Source organism: Rousettus aegyptiacus, unplaced genomic scaffold, assembly GCF_014176215.1.
Source record: "Rousettus aegyptiacus isolate mRouAeg1 unplaced genomic scaffold, mRouAeg1.p scaffold_m13_p_7, whole genome shotgun sequence".
Taxonomy (NCBI): domain Eukaryota; kingdom Metazoa; phylum Chordata; class Mammalia; order Chiroptera; family Pteropodidae; genus Rousettus; species Rousettus aegyptiacus.
This window is the reverse complement of record NW_023416310.1, coordinates 47,468,749-47,480,096: the sequence shown is the minus strand read 5'-3', so window position 1 is coordinate 47,480,096 and position 11,348 is coordinate 47,468,749. Positions and strand designations below refer to the sequence as shown.

Genomic DNA, 11,348 nt, shown 5'->3' with positions numbered 1-11,348 from the left:
TCTATTAGCTTTGGGGGCTCCAGGAATTGGAACAAAGAATTTAGTCCTCAGGACGGAGCAGGGGTGAGCTGCAATTTGATGTGGTATCTGAGACATACTTTATTACCCCACAGGGATGGTCAGCCATTTCTTCCACAGCTAAACCCTTGTCTTCTTCATCTCCCTCCAGACCTGGGGGAGAGGGGGCGGGGGGGGGGGCTTCTAGTATTAGAGCTGTGGCAGGGACCAAGCTGCTCATTTGTCTGTGCATTATGGGCAGCCAGGGCACCTACTCTTCAGCCTCATGTCCGTTCCCCTGAGAGCAAGGAATCTATATGGTCTAGTGTCGTGTCTGCTGTGTCCTCAATCTGTCCATTTCCAGCTGTTTGTGGAGTGACTGCAGTGCGGATGGAGGGAGGTGATATGTATTTTTCAGGTCATTCCCTGCCTTTCTCTTCGCATTTTTCCATGACTGTCACATATGACTATGTGGAGAGCTGGAGGAAGTGGGGGGATAGCACCTCCTTACCCACTTCCAAGGTGTGGGCCCCTCCAGGCCTCTGGGCTTCGGGTGGCTTACATTTGGGAATCAAGCCTCCATCCCTGTTCTCGTTGCCCATCCAGATGTCAAAACTCTGTGCTGCTACAGGGTTTGAACTTGGAAACATTAAAATGTGCCTTGTTGTGGGTGGGATCAAAAGCCTCTGGATGTAGGCCCCACCCCCTGTTTGTTGTGCTCCCCCCCACCCCCGCCAACACATGGGGCTGGATTTGGCAGCTCCCTGGGATGGGAATGGAGGATGGGGAAGCTGGGTTTAGCTGTGTGCTCTGCCCTCCCCTAGAGATAATTTCAATTAAGGGTCTGACCAAGCTGCTGCTGTTCCCTTAACCTTTCTGTTGTCTTCTCTTATTCCCTCAACCCCAATTGAGGGGGGGTCCTAGGAAGGAAACTACACTCTGGAAGTGGGAGGTCACACTCTGCCTATGCTTAGGAAAAGGACTTTGTTGTCCTCCCGTCCACGTACTAGCTGCTGTCCCAGCCTGTCCCTTCTGCCCCATGGCCTTGCCCGGCTTGGCTGTAGTGCACTTTGAAACGAAGTGTCTATCCTTTAGTCCAGCCCTGGTTTGCTTTCAGAAAACACAGTAGGCTTCCCCAGGGCATCTTCAGGGGACCTTTGTGTCTTGGGGCACCCTGCCTTAGCAAAGTTGTGGGGAGACTACTTTTGACCCAGCGAGGAGGTGAGAGCTCCTTTTGAGATTGCCTCTTCTTCATGAGTGGGCTTGTGTGGTTACTTTGTGGGGTTGGAAAGCCTTGGAAGGAGATGTGCTCTGTGGTGGGATGTCTTCTGCCAGGAGGAAGTGGAGGAGTCCCACATATGGGGGAAGCCTCTATAACATTATCTACCTTAAGGACCACTCATCAAAGTGAGGAAAATGTCTATAGGTATCCATGACTTTGGTCATTGGTCATGTTCTTTTGGGATCATTGGGGGTTGGATAGGTATCTCTTCTGGGGGAAGGGAGTCACTCTTCTACTAGGTATTCCTCTGGGCTCTATTCGGTCCCAGCCCTGACCCTCACCTTCCATTCATCCTTGATTATGGGCCTCCAAAATTTCCAGGTCGGGGATGTCTTTGAAATACTTTGGAGATGAAGCCCAAGATTCTCGTTGGATGTTTCTGCTCCTGGACACATGTTGGAGGAGGGCTGTGGATGGGGTGGGCAGGGAGCAGGCACAGTTCTGCTTTGCCATTTGTCTTCCTAGTTGTAACTCCTGTTTATAAAAAGCTTGTTCTTCATGTTTTGAGCACTTTATGAAGAATAAAAAGTTCATAGACTGCAGGTGGCTCTGTTGTGTTCCTGATTTGATGAGCACGTGAAGGGGGCTTCCTGGGGAAGAAGGCAGATAATGGGATGACACTGCGCCTGACCTGACATCTGGGCAGCAGCACAGTGTTGCCTAGGGGTCTGCACTCAGCCTTTTCCCACTGCCAGGGTACTGTGGGGAATATAGAGGGTAGTAAAAGAGCTGACACCTATTCTCAAGCCACTTAGTTTAGTAGGGAAAGATAGGGTACAAATCCAAGATACAAATGGTTCTTCATGGCTAGCTAGAACGTCTTTTCAGCATTAGGGAAAGTCTGTTTCTTGTGGTTCGACCATTGGTGGATGAGGAACTGACTGCTACAGATCATGTGTTCAGAAAGACATGGGCAGGCATGAGCTCACCCTGCTCTTACCACAGGACTAAGGAGACCCAAAGTGGGATTCCTTAGGGTCAAAACCAAATATTTCTACTGGGTGAAGCAGGCAGCATCACCTCCTTTTCCCCCAGTGTGTTTATTATTCCTGCTGGTGCCTTGCTCTACCGTCTGCACTGCTCCCCCTTACCTAAAGTCCTTGTAGTACTTGATACTACTGAACCCGACTCCCTTCTCTCAGGTCTCTTCCTGCCTAGGAAGTAGGCCGAGGAGTAGTGATCTTCCTTGGTTGGCCAAAGGAAGTGGAGGCTGCCAAGTCTCCTAAGCCCCCTCTGTTTAACTCACACAGTCAACAAATATTTGAGTCTCTGCTGTGAGAACTCCTGTGTCTGGTACTGAGGACTAAGAAGGGAACCCATTAGTCACAACTCCTGCCTTATGGACCTTGTAGTAGGAAATACCTACTCAAAACCATAACTAATAAATGCAAAGGGCTGCAAAAGAAGTGCTAGGTGCTGTTGTGGCATGTGGTGGATTTTGTGGAAGTAGAGCGATGGATTGGGAAATGCAACGATTAGGCTGAGGCCATAAAGAAAGCGAGCCAGCGTCAGGAGAAGATAAAAAGTGTCTTCTGGGTACAGAATATTCAAGCAGCAGGGGCGCGGGGCGTCCACCGTACTTCAGGAATTAAGTGACAGAGAGGCTGGGGAGCACAGACGAGAGGCAGAAGAAACTGCATGAAGATTCCGCAGTGCAACTCTCTGCAGAAAACCTTCGGAGATGAACCCTGCTCCGCCTGGAGTCCTTGCGCATGAGAACTGGTCCCGGGTCGGAACTGCTTAAGTAGAGCTCTCTTTTCCTGGGCTGCAGTTCCACGAGCAACGACCAAGGCAGCAACTCGAACTTCTAGGGGCAGGTAACCCGTGGGCCCCCGTCGGGACCGCAGAGTCGTACACGCACACTTTTCCCAGACTGCCGAACCTGGTAATACCGAAGGTGGGAACAGAATCCAGGTTTGAGTCGGTGCCACTCTTCGCAGTCTCGGGTCGTCAAGCGTCGTGACAAGGAAAACTACACTCCCCACAACCCCTTGCGCCTCTGGCTCGCTGCGGTTGCTTATGGCCAATCCGGAGAGGCAGCTGTGGCGGGGGCCGAGGAGGGACATTTTAAAAGGGCCGGAGATTGCGGGCGTCAGTGGCCATGGCGGATACAGCGACTACTGCATCGGCGGCAGCGGCAAGTGCCGCTAGCGCCTCGACGGATGCACCTCCTTTCCAGCTGGGCAAACCCCGCTTCCAGCAGGTGAGGACCGGACTGTGGTCTGAGGGTTGGCAGGTGGCACAGGGAGGGCGAGCAAACTCCCCTCCTAAATCCCCCTTAGCCCTAGGGTCTCCGACCCGCGGCTACCCGGAGCCTGCAGCTACTGGATGGGAGACCTCGGCCACAGCCTCTCCTTTTCCATTGGTCAGCGGGGTGGGGCGAGGACTCCCACTTTGGCTCCCTATTGGCCTTCGGCGCCGTCGCTCTGCGGCTGCCGGCGCCCTCCAGCCTCTCCCTCCCGAGGCGCTCTGTGATTGGCCGCTGCCGGCCGCGGCTGGCGATGCGGGGCCCGCGGGGCCCAGCTGCTGCTGCAGGGTTGCTTTGGGCTGTGCAGCCGCCCACTCTAGGCGGAAAGTTCGAGTCCGGCTCTGGATGAGAAGTTGCCGCGAGAGAGATGCCTTCTAACTTTTACCCCCCGGTGGGGACTGACAGTCTTTCCGAGCTGCTGGAGGAAATTCCGGGCAGCATCTGTGCTCCGCGGTCACGCTCCCAGCCCTCCATCCAGCCGGGTCCACCGTGCGCGATAGGTCAGGGCCATGAACTGAGAGGGCTGCCTGCGGCCGGGAGATCCTGGTCCTCTCCGGCGGTAGCTTCGCTGACGCAGCGAGTCTGCGGGCTGGTGCCTTGCTGGGGATCGAGGGGAGAGACTTGCGGGCAGAGTCGGCTGCGGAGGAAACGCTGTGTCATCCGGGGCCGCGGGCCTCTGGGAGGGTCCAAGTCCCCAGGAGCCCTTCCCCTGCAGCGACCTCCGCGAAGGGTCTCCGCACCCACGCTCTAGGGTCGCCGAGCGCTCGGCCCTGTCCGAGCTTGGGTTCTCTGGGGCACGGTTACAGTGGTCCTTTTCTTCCGGGACCCCCGACAGGGTGTCGCTAACTCGTCCTCGTTCACGGAGACGGGGATCGAACCCGCACCCCGGACGTGAGGCCGGACCGGAGGCTGGGAGGGGCCGTTCCCACGCCGCGGGCCGCCGCATGGCCTCGGCCCTCGTTGCCGCCAGCGCCGAGGACAGGGACTTTATTGGGAAAAGGGCAAAGACTTGCCTAAAGTAAACCTGGGCTTGCCTGGGGTGGGGGACAACGGAGGCGGACAGAAAAGAAGTTTGCGGGAAGAAAGGAAATGTACAAAGGTCGGTGCGGTGGGGGTTTTTTTGTTCTGTTTTTGGTGGTGGTGGTGGTGGTGGTGGTGGTAGAGAAACTGGTTCCAGCAAGGTTATGCACTATGTTTCACTGATAATTAAGGAGCTGTGCTCCTGAGCCTTCTGAGATGTTCTCATTGTTTTAAAAGAGGACTTTAATTCCTTTAAAAAGTAAACCATTTCAGTATGTAGGTGTTTGAGGCGAGACTGGAGTCTTCCTGCCAGTGTAGGGTGCCAAGTAGGGCGAGACTGTCAGGGGTGCCTCTGCTTGGACTTGAGTGACCCTTCGTTGGTTGCCCCGCTTTCAAGCCCTCCACACATTCCACTCATCTGGCAAGGCCCACATCCTCTCCCACGCTGCCACTCCCTACCCCCACCACGACATTATTCCCTGGCGAGACCAGGGCACTGACTCCTTCCTACCCACCTCTTTGGCCACCCCAAGTGGGACCTTTATAGGTCAGCCTGCCTTGTGGTCCTGTAATAGTCCTCTGTGTGATTACTTGGTCTCAACCCTTTTGAGAGAAAGGGCTGATCTTTGCCCTTCCATTGTCTCCATATTACCCTGAGGCGGGATAGACATATGGTAATGTGCTGAATAAAGATTAGTGAGGTGTTTTTTCTGGTACCTGTTCTGCAACATTAAGTTACATAACAGACATTTATCAGGAACTTCCAAGTGGACTAAGCCCTTTGCTGTGATCAACATTGGAGCCATAAATGCACATTTGAGACCACTCTGTTCCAGCAGCCATTGTTGGCATCTCTTTGGCACCGCCCTTGAGGGCAGTAAAAGTGTTTGTTGTATATGCTTTGAAGCACTCCTCCTCCTTGAGCATAGTGACCTGCATAAAGCACAGTGCATGCGATTCATCCATGTTAAGGAATTTCTCTTCCCTGCAAATCTGTTTCTACGACACTACTCTCAGCTGTGCAAGCAGCCCAACCTGCCACCCAATTGACTCCCAAGAAACCTGGAAGTTGCCTGTTTACTTCCCTTCCTCTCCCTCACCCTCTAAGTACAAGCAGAGATCCAGTGTTCTCATCACTTAAGTAGCTCTCAAAAATCTACCAGTCTCCACTGCCAGATTCCCAGATCAAATCACCATCATCTGTCTCTGAACCACTGTGGAAGCCTCCTAACAGGTCTCCTTGCTTCAACTCTGGTCCCCTTCCAATCCCTTCCTCTTCTGCATGGCAGAGTCCCAGTGCAGGTCTGATCAGGTGACTCTCCTCCCCCCCCCCCACACACTTAAACATCCTCCAGTTGCTTCCTGTGCATCTAAGCTGAAGACTTCGCTTTTGAAGGGGCTCCAAAGGTCTGCATGGCCCACCCCCGCTGACCTTTTCTTTCTTGAATTGAACCCCCATCCCCACCCTCTCAAACCCACCTGTTCTTCGTACTGGCTGCTTTCAGCCCCTTGAACTCTGGGTGATTCATAATCCAGAGTCCATTCCCAGAACCTACGCCAGTCTCATCACTTTCTGCAAGAATGGGTGCAAAAGTCTTTATTCCCTGGAGTCACCCCAGAACCCTTTCTTTCATCCTTCAAGGATCTCCCTGTGTGCGAGGGCAGGGAAGCAAGCGCACTGAGCAGTGTCAGAAGGTGGAGACAGATAGCTTGCCTTGGTGGTCTTTGGTCTGTGACCATCTTTCTCCCCATAATATAACAATGTTAGCCAAGCATTTTACCAACCTTTCTTGTGTATTGATTTATGTAATTTTCACAACAACCCTGTGAGACAGGCATACTTATTTTTTATGTTATTGGTGAGGAAACTACAAACAAATTAACTAACTTCCTAGGGATTCTGGCTCCAGGGTCCAAGTCTACTTGTTTATTGCCACCTTTTCTATTATGCGGGTTTCAAACATATGAAAGTAGAGATAGTCGTCAATGATTCCTGTGCACCTATCACTCAGCTTCATCAATTACGTTCCCACCCCCAACCAATGAATTACTTTAAAGCCAAACACAGACATCCTAGCATTTCATTATACCTGCTAGTAGGTATCTCTAAAAAAAAATAAGGACTTTTTCGTTAGTTGGTTTTTTTTTTTAATATTAAATTTTGGAATAATTTTAGGTTTACAGAAGTCCAAAAGATAACAGAATTCCTGTATAACCCTCACCCAATTTCCCCTGATATTATCAACTTATATTACCATGATACATTTGTCAAAACTAAGAAACCAACTTTGGAATATTATTGTTAACTACACTCCAGATTTAATTGGATTTTACCTTTTTTTACATGAAAAAAATTTTTTTTCTGTTTCAGGATCCCACATTACATTTAATTGTCATGTCTCCTTTGGTCTATGACAGTTTCTCAGACTTTCCTTGTTTTTGATGACCTTGACAGTTTAGAGAAATACTGGTCAGATGTTTTGTCGAATGTCCCTTAATTTGGGTTTGTCTAGTATCTTCCTCATAGTTAGACTGGGATTATGGATTTTGGAGAAAGAATATCACAGAGGTGAAGTGCCTTCTTTTTCACACAGGTTTTTTCATTAGTTTTAACATAACTACCACACCATTAACACACCTAAAATAATTATTTTTTAATATCCTCAAACCAATCACTATTTGTCTTATTCTCTTTGGGCAGCTATAAGAAAATACCATAGACCGGGTGACTTATAAACAACAGAAATTTCTAACAGTTCCAGAAGCTGGAGGTTCAAGAGCAAGGCACTACCAGATTTGGTGACAGCTTTCTGTTCCTAGACGGCACCTTCTAGCTATAACCTTACATGGCAGAAGGGTGGAGGGATCTTTCTGGGTTTTCATTTATAAGGGCACTAATCCCATTCATGAGGGTCCCACCCTCATGACCTCATCACCTTCCAAAGGCCTAATACTAATACTACCACCTTGGGGGTTAAGAATTCAATATATGACTTTTGCAGGGACATATTCAGTTCATTGTACTATCTGCATTTTTTGATTGTCACATCATTTTTAAAATAATCAGTTTGTCTCAGTCAGGACCCCAGAAGGGCCACACATTAAATTTGACTAATATGTCTCTTTTGTCTCTTCTAATCTACTGGTTCTACTTCCCTCTTTTTTTTTATTTGTTGAAGAAATTGGGTTGTTTGTCTTTTAGAATTTCTCTCATTCTCAGTGTGGCTGAAGGCATCTCTGTGGTATCAACATGTTTCTCTTTTCCCATAAATTTGAAGGCCATGCTTTTAACCACTGCCCCATTACCTAGTAAAGGTGAAAAAGACAAGACAGCACCTGAGGAAGCTCTGTGACCTGACTGTGCTCCCTTTCCTCCTCCTCTTCTACTCATTTCCTTTCTGGACCTTACTCTTTTCTTCCCTTCAGGTTTGACACCATTTTTGACAAGTTGGGGCCCCAGAGCAGGAAACACACACAAATGCTTCTTCCCATTTGTGTTTCATTCTATTCAGAAATAATTTTTTTAAACTTCCTTGCTCCTTCAGAAGTCTTACTTATCTGCTAAGATAACTGGGGGTATGGGAGTCCTGTGGGTATGTTAGGGTCCAAAATCGGCCGAGGGCCAAAGTGGCAGAGCAGGTGGGTTGCATAGGGCTCCCTCTGGGGTATGGGGAGCTTGCTGAGCAGGAAAATGCACTCTTCACCCCAAGGTGGAGAGGTTTGTGTGGCTGAGAGTCAGGATGCAATGGGGGAAAGTTTCTCATATAGTTTGCTTGAAATAAGTTCTAAAATGAAAATTTCCTTGCAGGTAGTTATGTGTTTTAATCTTTTACGTCCTTAAGATGAGAGAGTGCCTATTTCCCGGTGCTAGTCCTGGGGCTGGCTTGTGCTATAAATAGTCAGTACCCTCTAGTCCAGTGGCTTTCAACCTGCGCTGCACATGACTCACCTGGGCAGGTTATTAAACAGACGCTGATGCCTGGAGCCCACCCCAGACCAATAGAATTTGAATCTCTGGGTGTACAGCTGGTTTTTGCAGTACCCTGATGATTCAGTGTGCAGCCTTGTCCAGGGCTACTGAGTTGGTCCCGCCTTTCTGCCTTTGGGCTATAGGTTCAGTGAGTATTTTATTCCTAATCCAGAAGAGCAGTAATTTAGAGGTCTGGGTACAGGAGGGCTGTCAGTTCCTTCTTAGACCATTGCCCTCAGCTATTGCTCCCAAGGCCCGCTCTACCCTGGGGGTGGTGGAGGTGGGAAGGCAGTGTGTGCTGTAGGCCCCAGACCCTGCTGAGAATTCGCTGACTCACCTTTCTTGTGAAGGGAAAGGGAAGGAATCACTTTGCTGACTCATTCTTTAGGTAAAGAGAAAAGGAAGGAAAAACAACCGCTGATTATCTGATTGGGTAAAGATGGGGGCTGAATTTTGGGGGGGAGGGGTGGGGAGGCCATACATTTTAAACTATTGAGAAAATAAAAGTCAATCAGACTGAGAAAGTAGAAACCTTCCCTGCCATTCATCAAGCTGAGAGAATAGGCACATAAAACAGCTCTAAAGAAACAGGGTTTCTCACAGGGACCAGCTGCAGCTAGAAAGTGTCCTAATGACCTCCTTCTTTGAGTCACTACTCTTTCGTACTTACTGAGAAATTGCATTCTCTTTTATAAGGGCACTAATGCCATTCATGAGGGCTGTACCCTCATATCTAATTGCCTCCCAAAGGCCCCGGCTTCAGATGCCATCACCTTGGACATTAGGACTTAACATATAAATTTGGGGGGATACACATATTCAGTCTATAGTAATAACTACAGTCTAGTTACTATATTTAGGAAATTTAATATGGATATAATGCTTTTATTAATCTACGACTCACATTCTAGTTTTGTCAATTGTTTCAATTAATGACCTTAAGAATGTTTTTCCCCTCTAGTCCAGGATTCAGTCCAGAATCATGCAATGCATTTAGTTGTCTCTTAATTTCCTTTGATGTGGACTAGTTAGTTCCTGAGACTTTGTCTTTAGACATTGACATATTTGATGAATAAGGCAGATTATTTTATGGAATGTGCTCAATCTGGGTTTGTCTGATGTTTCTTCATAATTAGGTTCAATCATTCCAGAATACTATGTGAGTGATATTGTGAACTTCTCAGCGTATCACATACGGAGGCACACAAAGTCCATCTGCTCCTCATTGGTCCTTTTAACATGTCCCCATCATTTCGCGGGGTGGCACTTCATTACTTTCTGGCACAACAGAATGTATCAGTCTCCGCTTGTACCTTTCCTGCCCCAGCCCTGGAACTGGCCATTTCTCCAAGGAGCACTGATTCATTTTAGTGGACCAAGATCTGGATGTCATTTTGTCTCTTTGCTCTCCATCTACTATCCATCTGGCTCTGTTTATCTCCTTGTCTATTAATTGGAATCATCCTCTTTATATGCATTTCACAACATCATAAGCATTTTCCATGTCATAAATGTTGTCTGAAAACATGATTTTAAATGGCTACATAGTGTTCACTCATATGACAGGCCCATCCTTTGTTTAACCATCCACCTTTACAATAATGCAGCAGTGAGCATCCTCAGCATGTTCCTCTGACCACACCTCTGAATGTCTCTGATTGTTTCCTTAGACTTAGACGTGATATTTTGCCAAGACAATGGTGTGAGCATCGTGGTTTAGGCCATTTGAGTTATAAGAGGTTAGGAAAGCAACTGTTTTTGTTAGGAATGGTGCTGAAGCTTGATCTGGTTTGTGAAAGACAGCAGCTCAAAGAGGGTGGAAGTAGGGGGTGGAGAGGCTGCTCCTGGCAGGGAATGTGTCACAGTGAGCAGAGAGATGGAGGCGGTATGGGGATTGGTGGGTGCAGGGGACTTTGAGGTGATCCAGGGCCTGTTTTAGGGTCTTTATTGGGGAGAGAAAGGAGCAGAAGTTGGCCTCAGCATCTAGTGGCCTAGTGAGCAAGGGGAGGGAGTGTGGAGGCTTCTGTTTCCTCCGCTGTGCAGAGGACTGTGCTCGGAGAGTTGTGGGGCTCCAGGGAGCATTTGGGGCAGCGCCCGGGGGTGTAGTGAGGCATGAACCCCCAGCATTTGCAGCTTTTCCCTTTGTCCCTTAGCTTGGCACCCTCTCTCCACCTCTTGAGTTTGGCTTTGTCAAGCTGGCTCTGTCTCTAGGGCAGGGGCCCAGCAGCAGGGTTGCTTGGTTCCCTTTCATTGTTCTCTAGTGCCTGTGGCCTGCTTTGCACAAAGCCCTTCTTTTCCAGGGCCCCCGCTCTGGGATAAGGCCGGGAAAAAGCAGGCTCCTCGTTCTGAGCCTCACAGCAGCTCCAGGGCTATGGGTGAAGGGGGGCCTGAGGGCTGCAAAGCTGGGTTCTCTGGTGCTTGAGCTCTGCCTGTGGGGAGCTTGACCTTGGAGAAGGACCCTCCCACACGCAAGAGATCCTAAGCGAGGCAAGGAGGCTGTGGTGGTGAGGGAAGGCTCAAGAGGGTGGATGAGCAGACATCACCTCCAGCCTGTATGCTCAGTGGTGGTTGGGAGCTGCTGAAAGACTTGGAGTAGATCTCAGGGCACTGGGGGGAAAGGGAGGAAAATGGGAAGCACCTTAAAGAGAAGCTGGACAGTCACTGAGTATCTTAATGATCTTTTTGATTTGACATTAGAAAGCCCTCAGACCTGGGAGAGACACTCTCAGGTCACTGAGCAGTGAGGCCTCTGGTATTCATCACCCACGTGGGGAGTCCTCGGGACTATGGGACCCCAACAGTAGGGGTGAGGTGTGGTGGGGTTCCCCAGT

General features: G+C 49.3%; 1 protein-coding gene across 6 annotated transcripts in view; it reads left to right on the top strand.

The window, feature by feature from the left end:
• Positions 1–3,008: 3,008 nt before the first annotated feature.
• SFXN5 (sideroflexin 5) overlaps positions 3,009–11,348 on the top strand; it is a 106,233-nt gene continuing 97,893 nt past the window's right edge. For 4 of the 6 annotated variants that reach the window (XM_036225206.1, XM_036225202.1, XM_036225205.1 and 1 more), the window contains exon 1: positions 3,336–3,482. In XM_036225206.1, coding sequence (XP_036081099.1) covers positions 3,381–3,482 — 102 coding nt within the window. In that variant the 5' untranslated portion in view covers positions 3,336–3,380. Of the gene's footprint in view, positions 3,483–4,496; positions 4,627–11,348 lie in introns of those variants that run through there. The other 2 variants (XM_016130599.2, XM_036225204.1) reach the window with 2 other exon arrangements.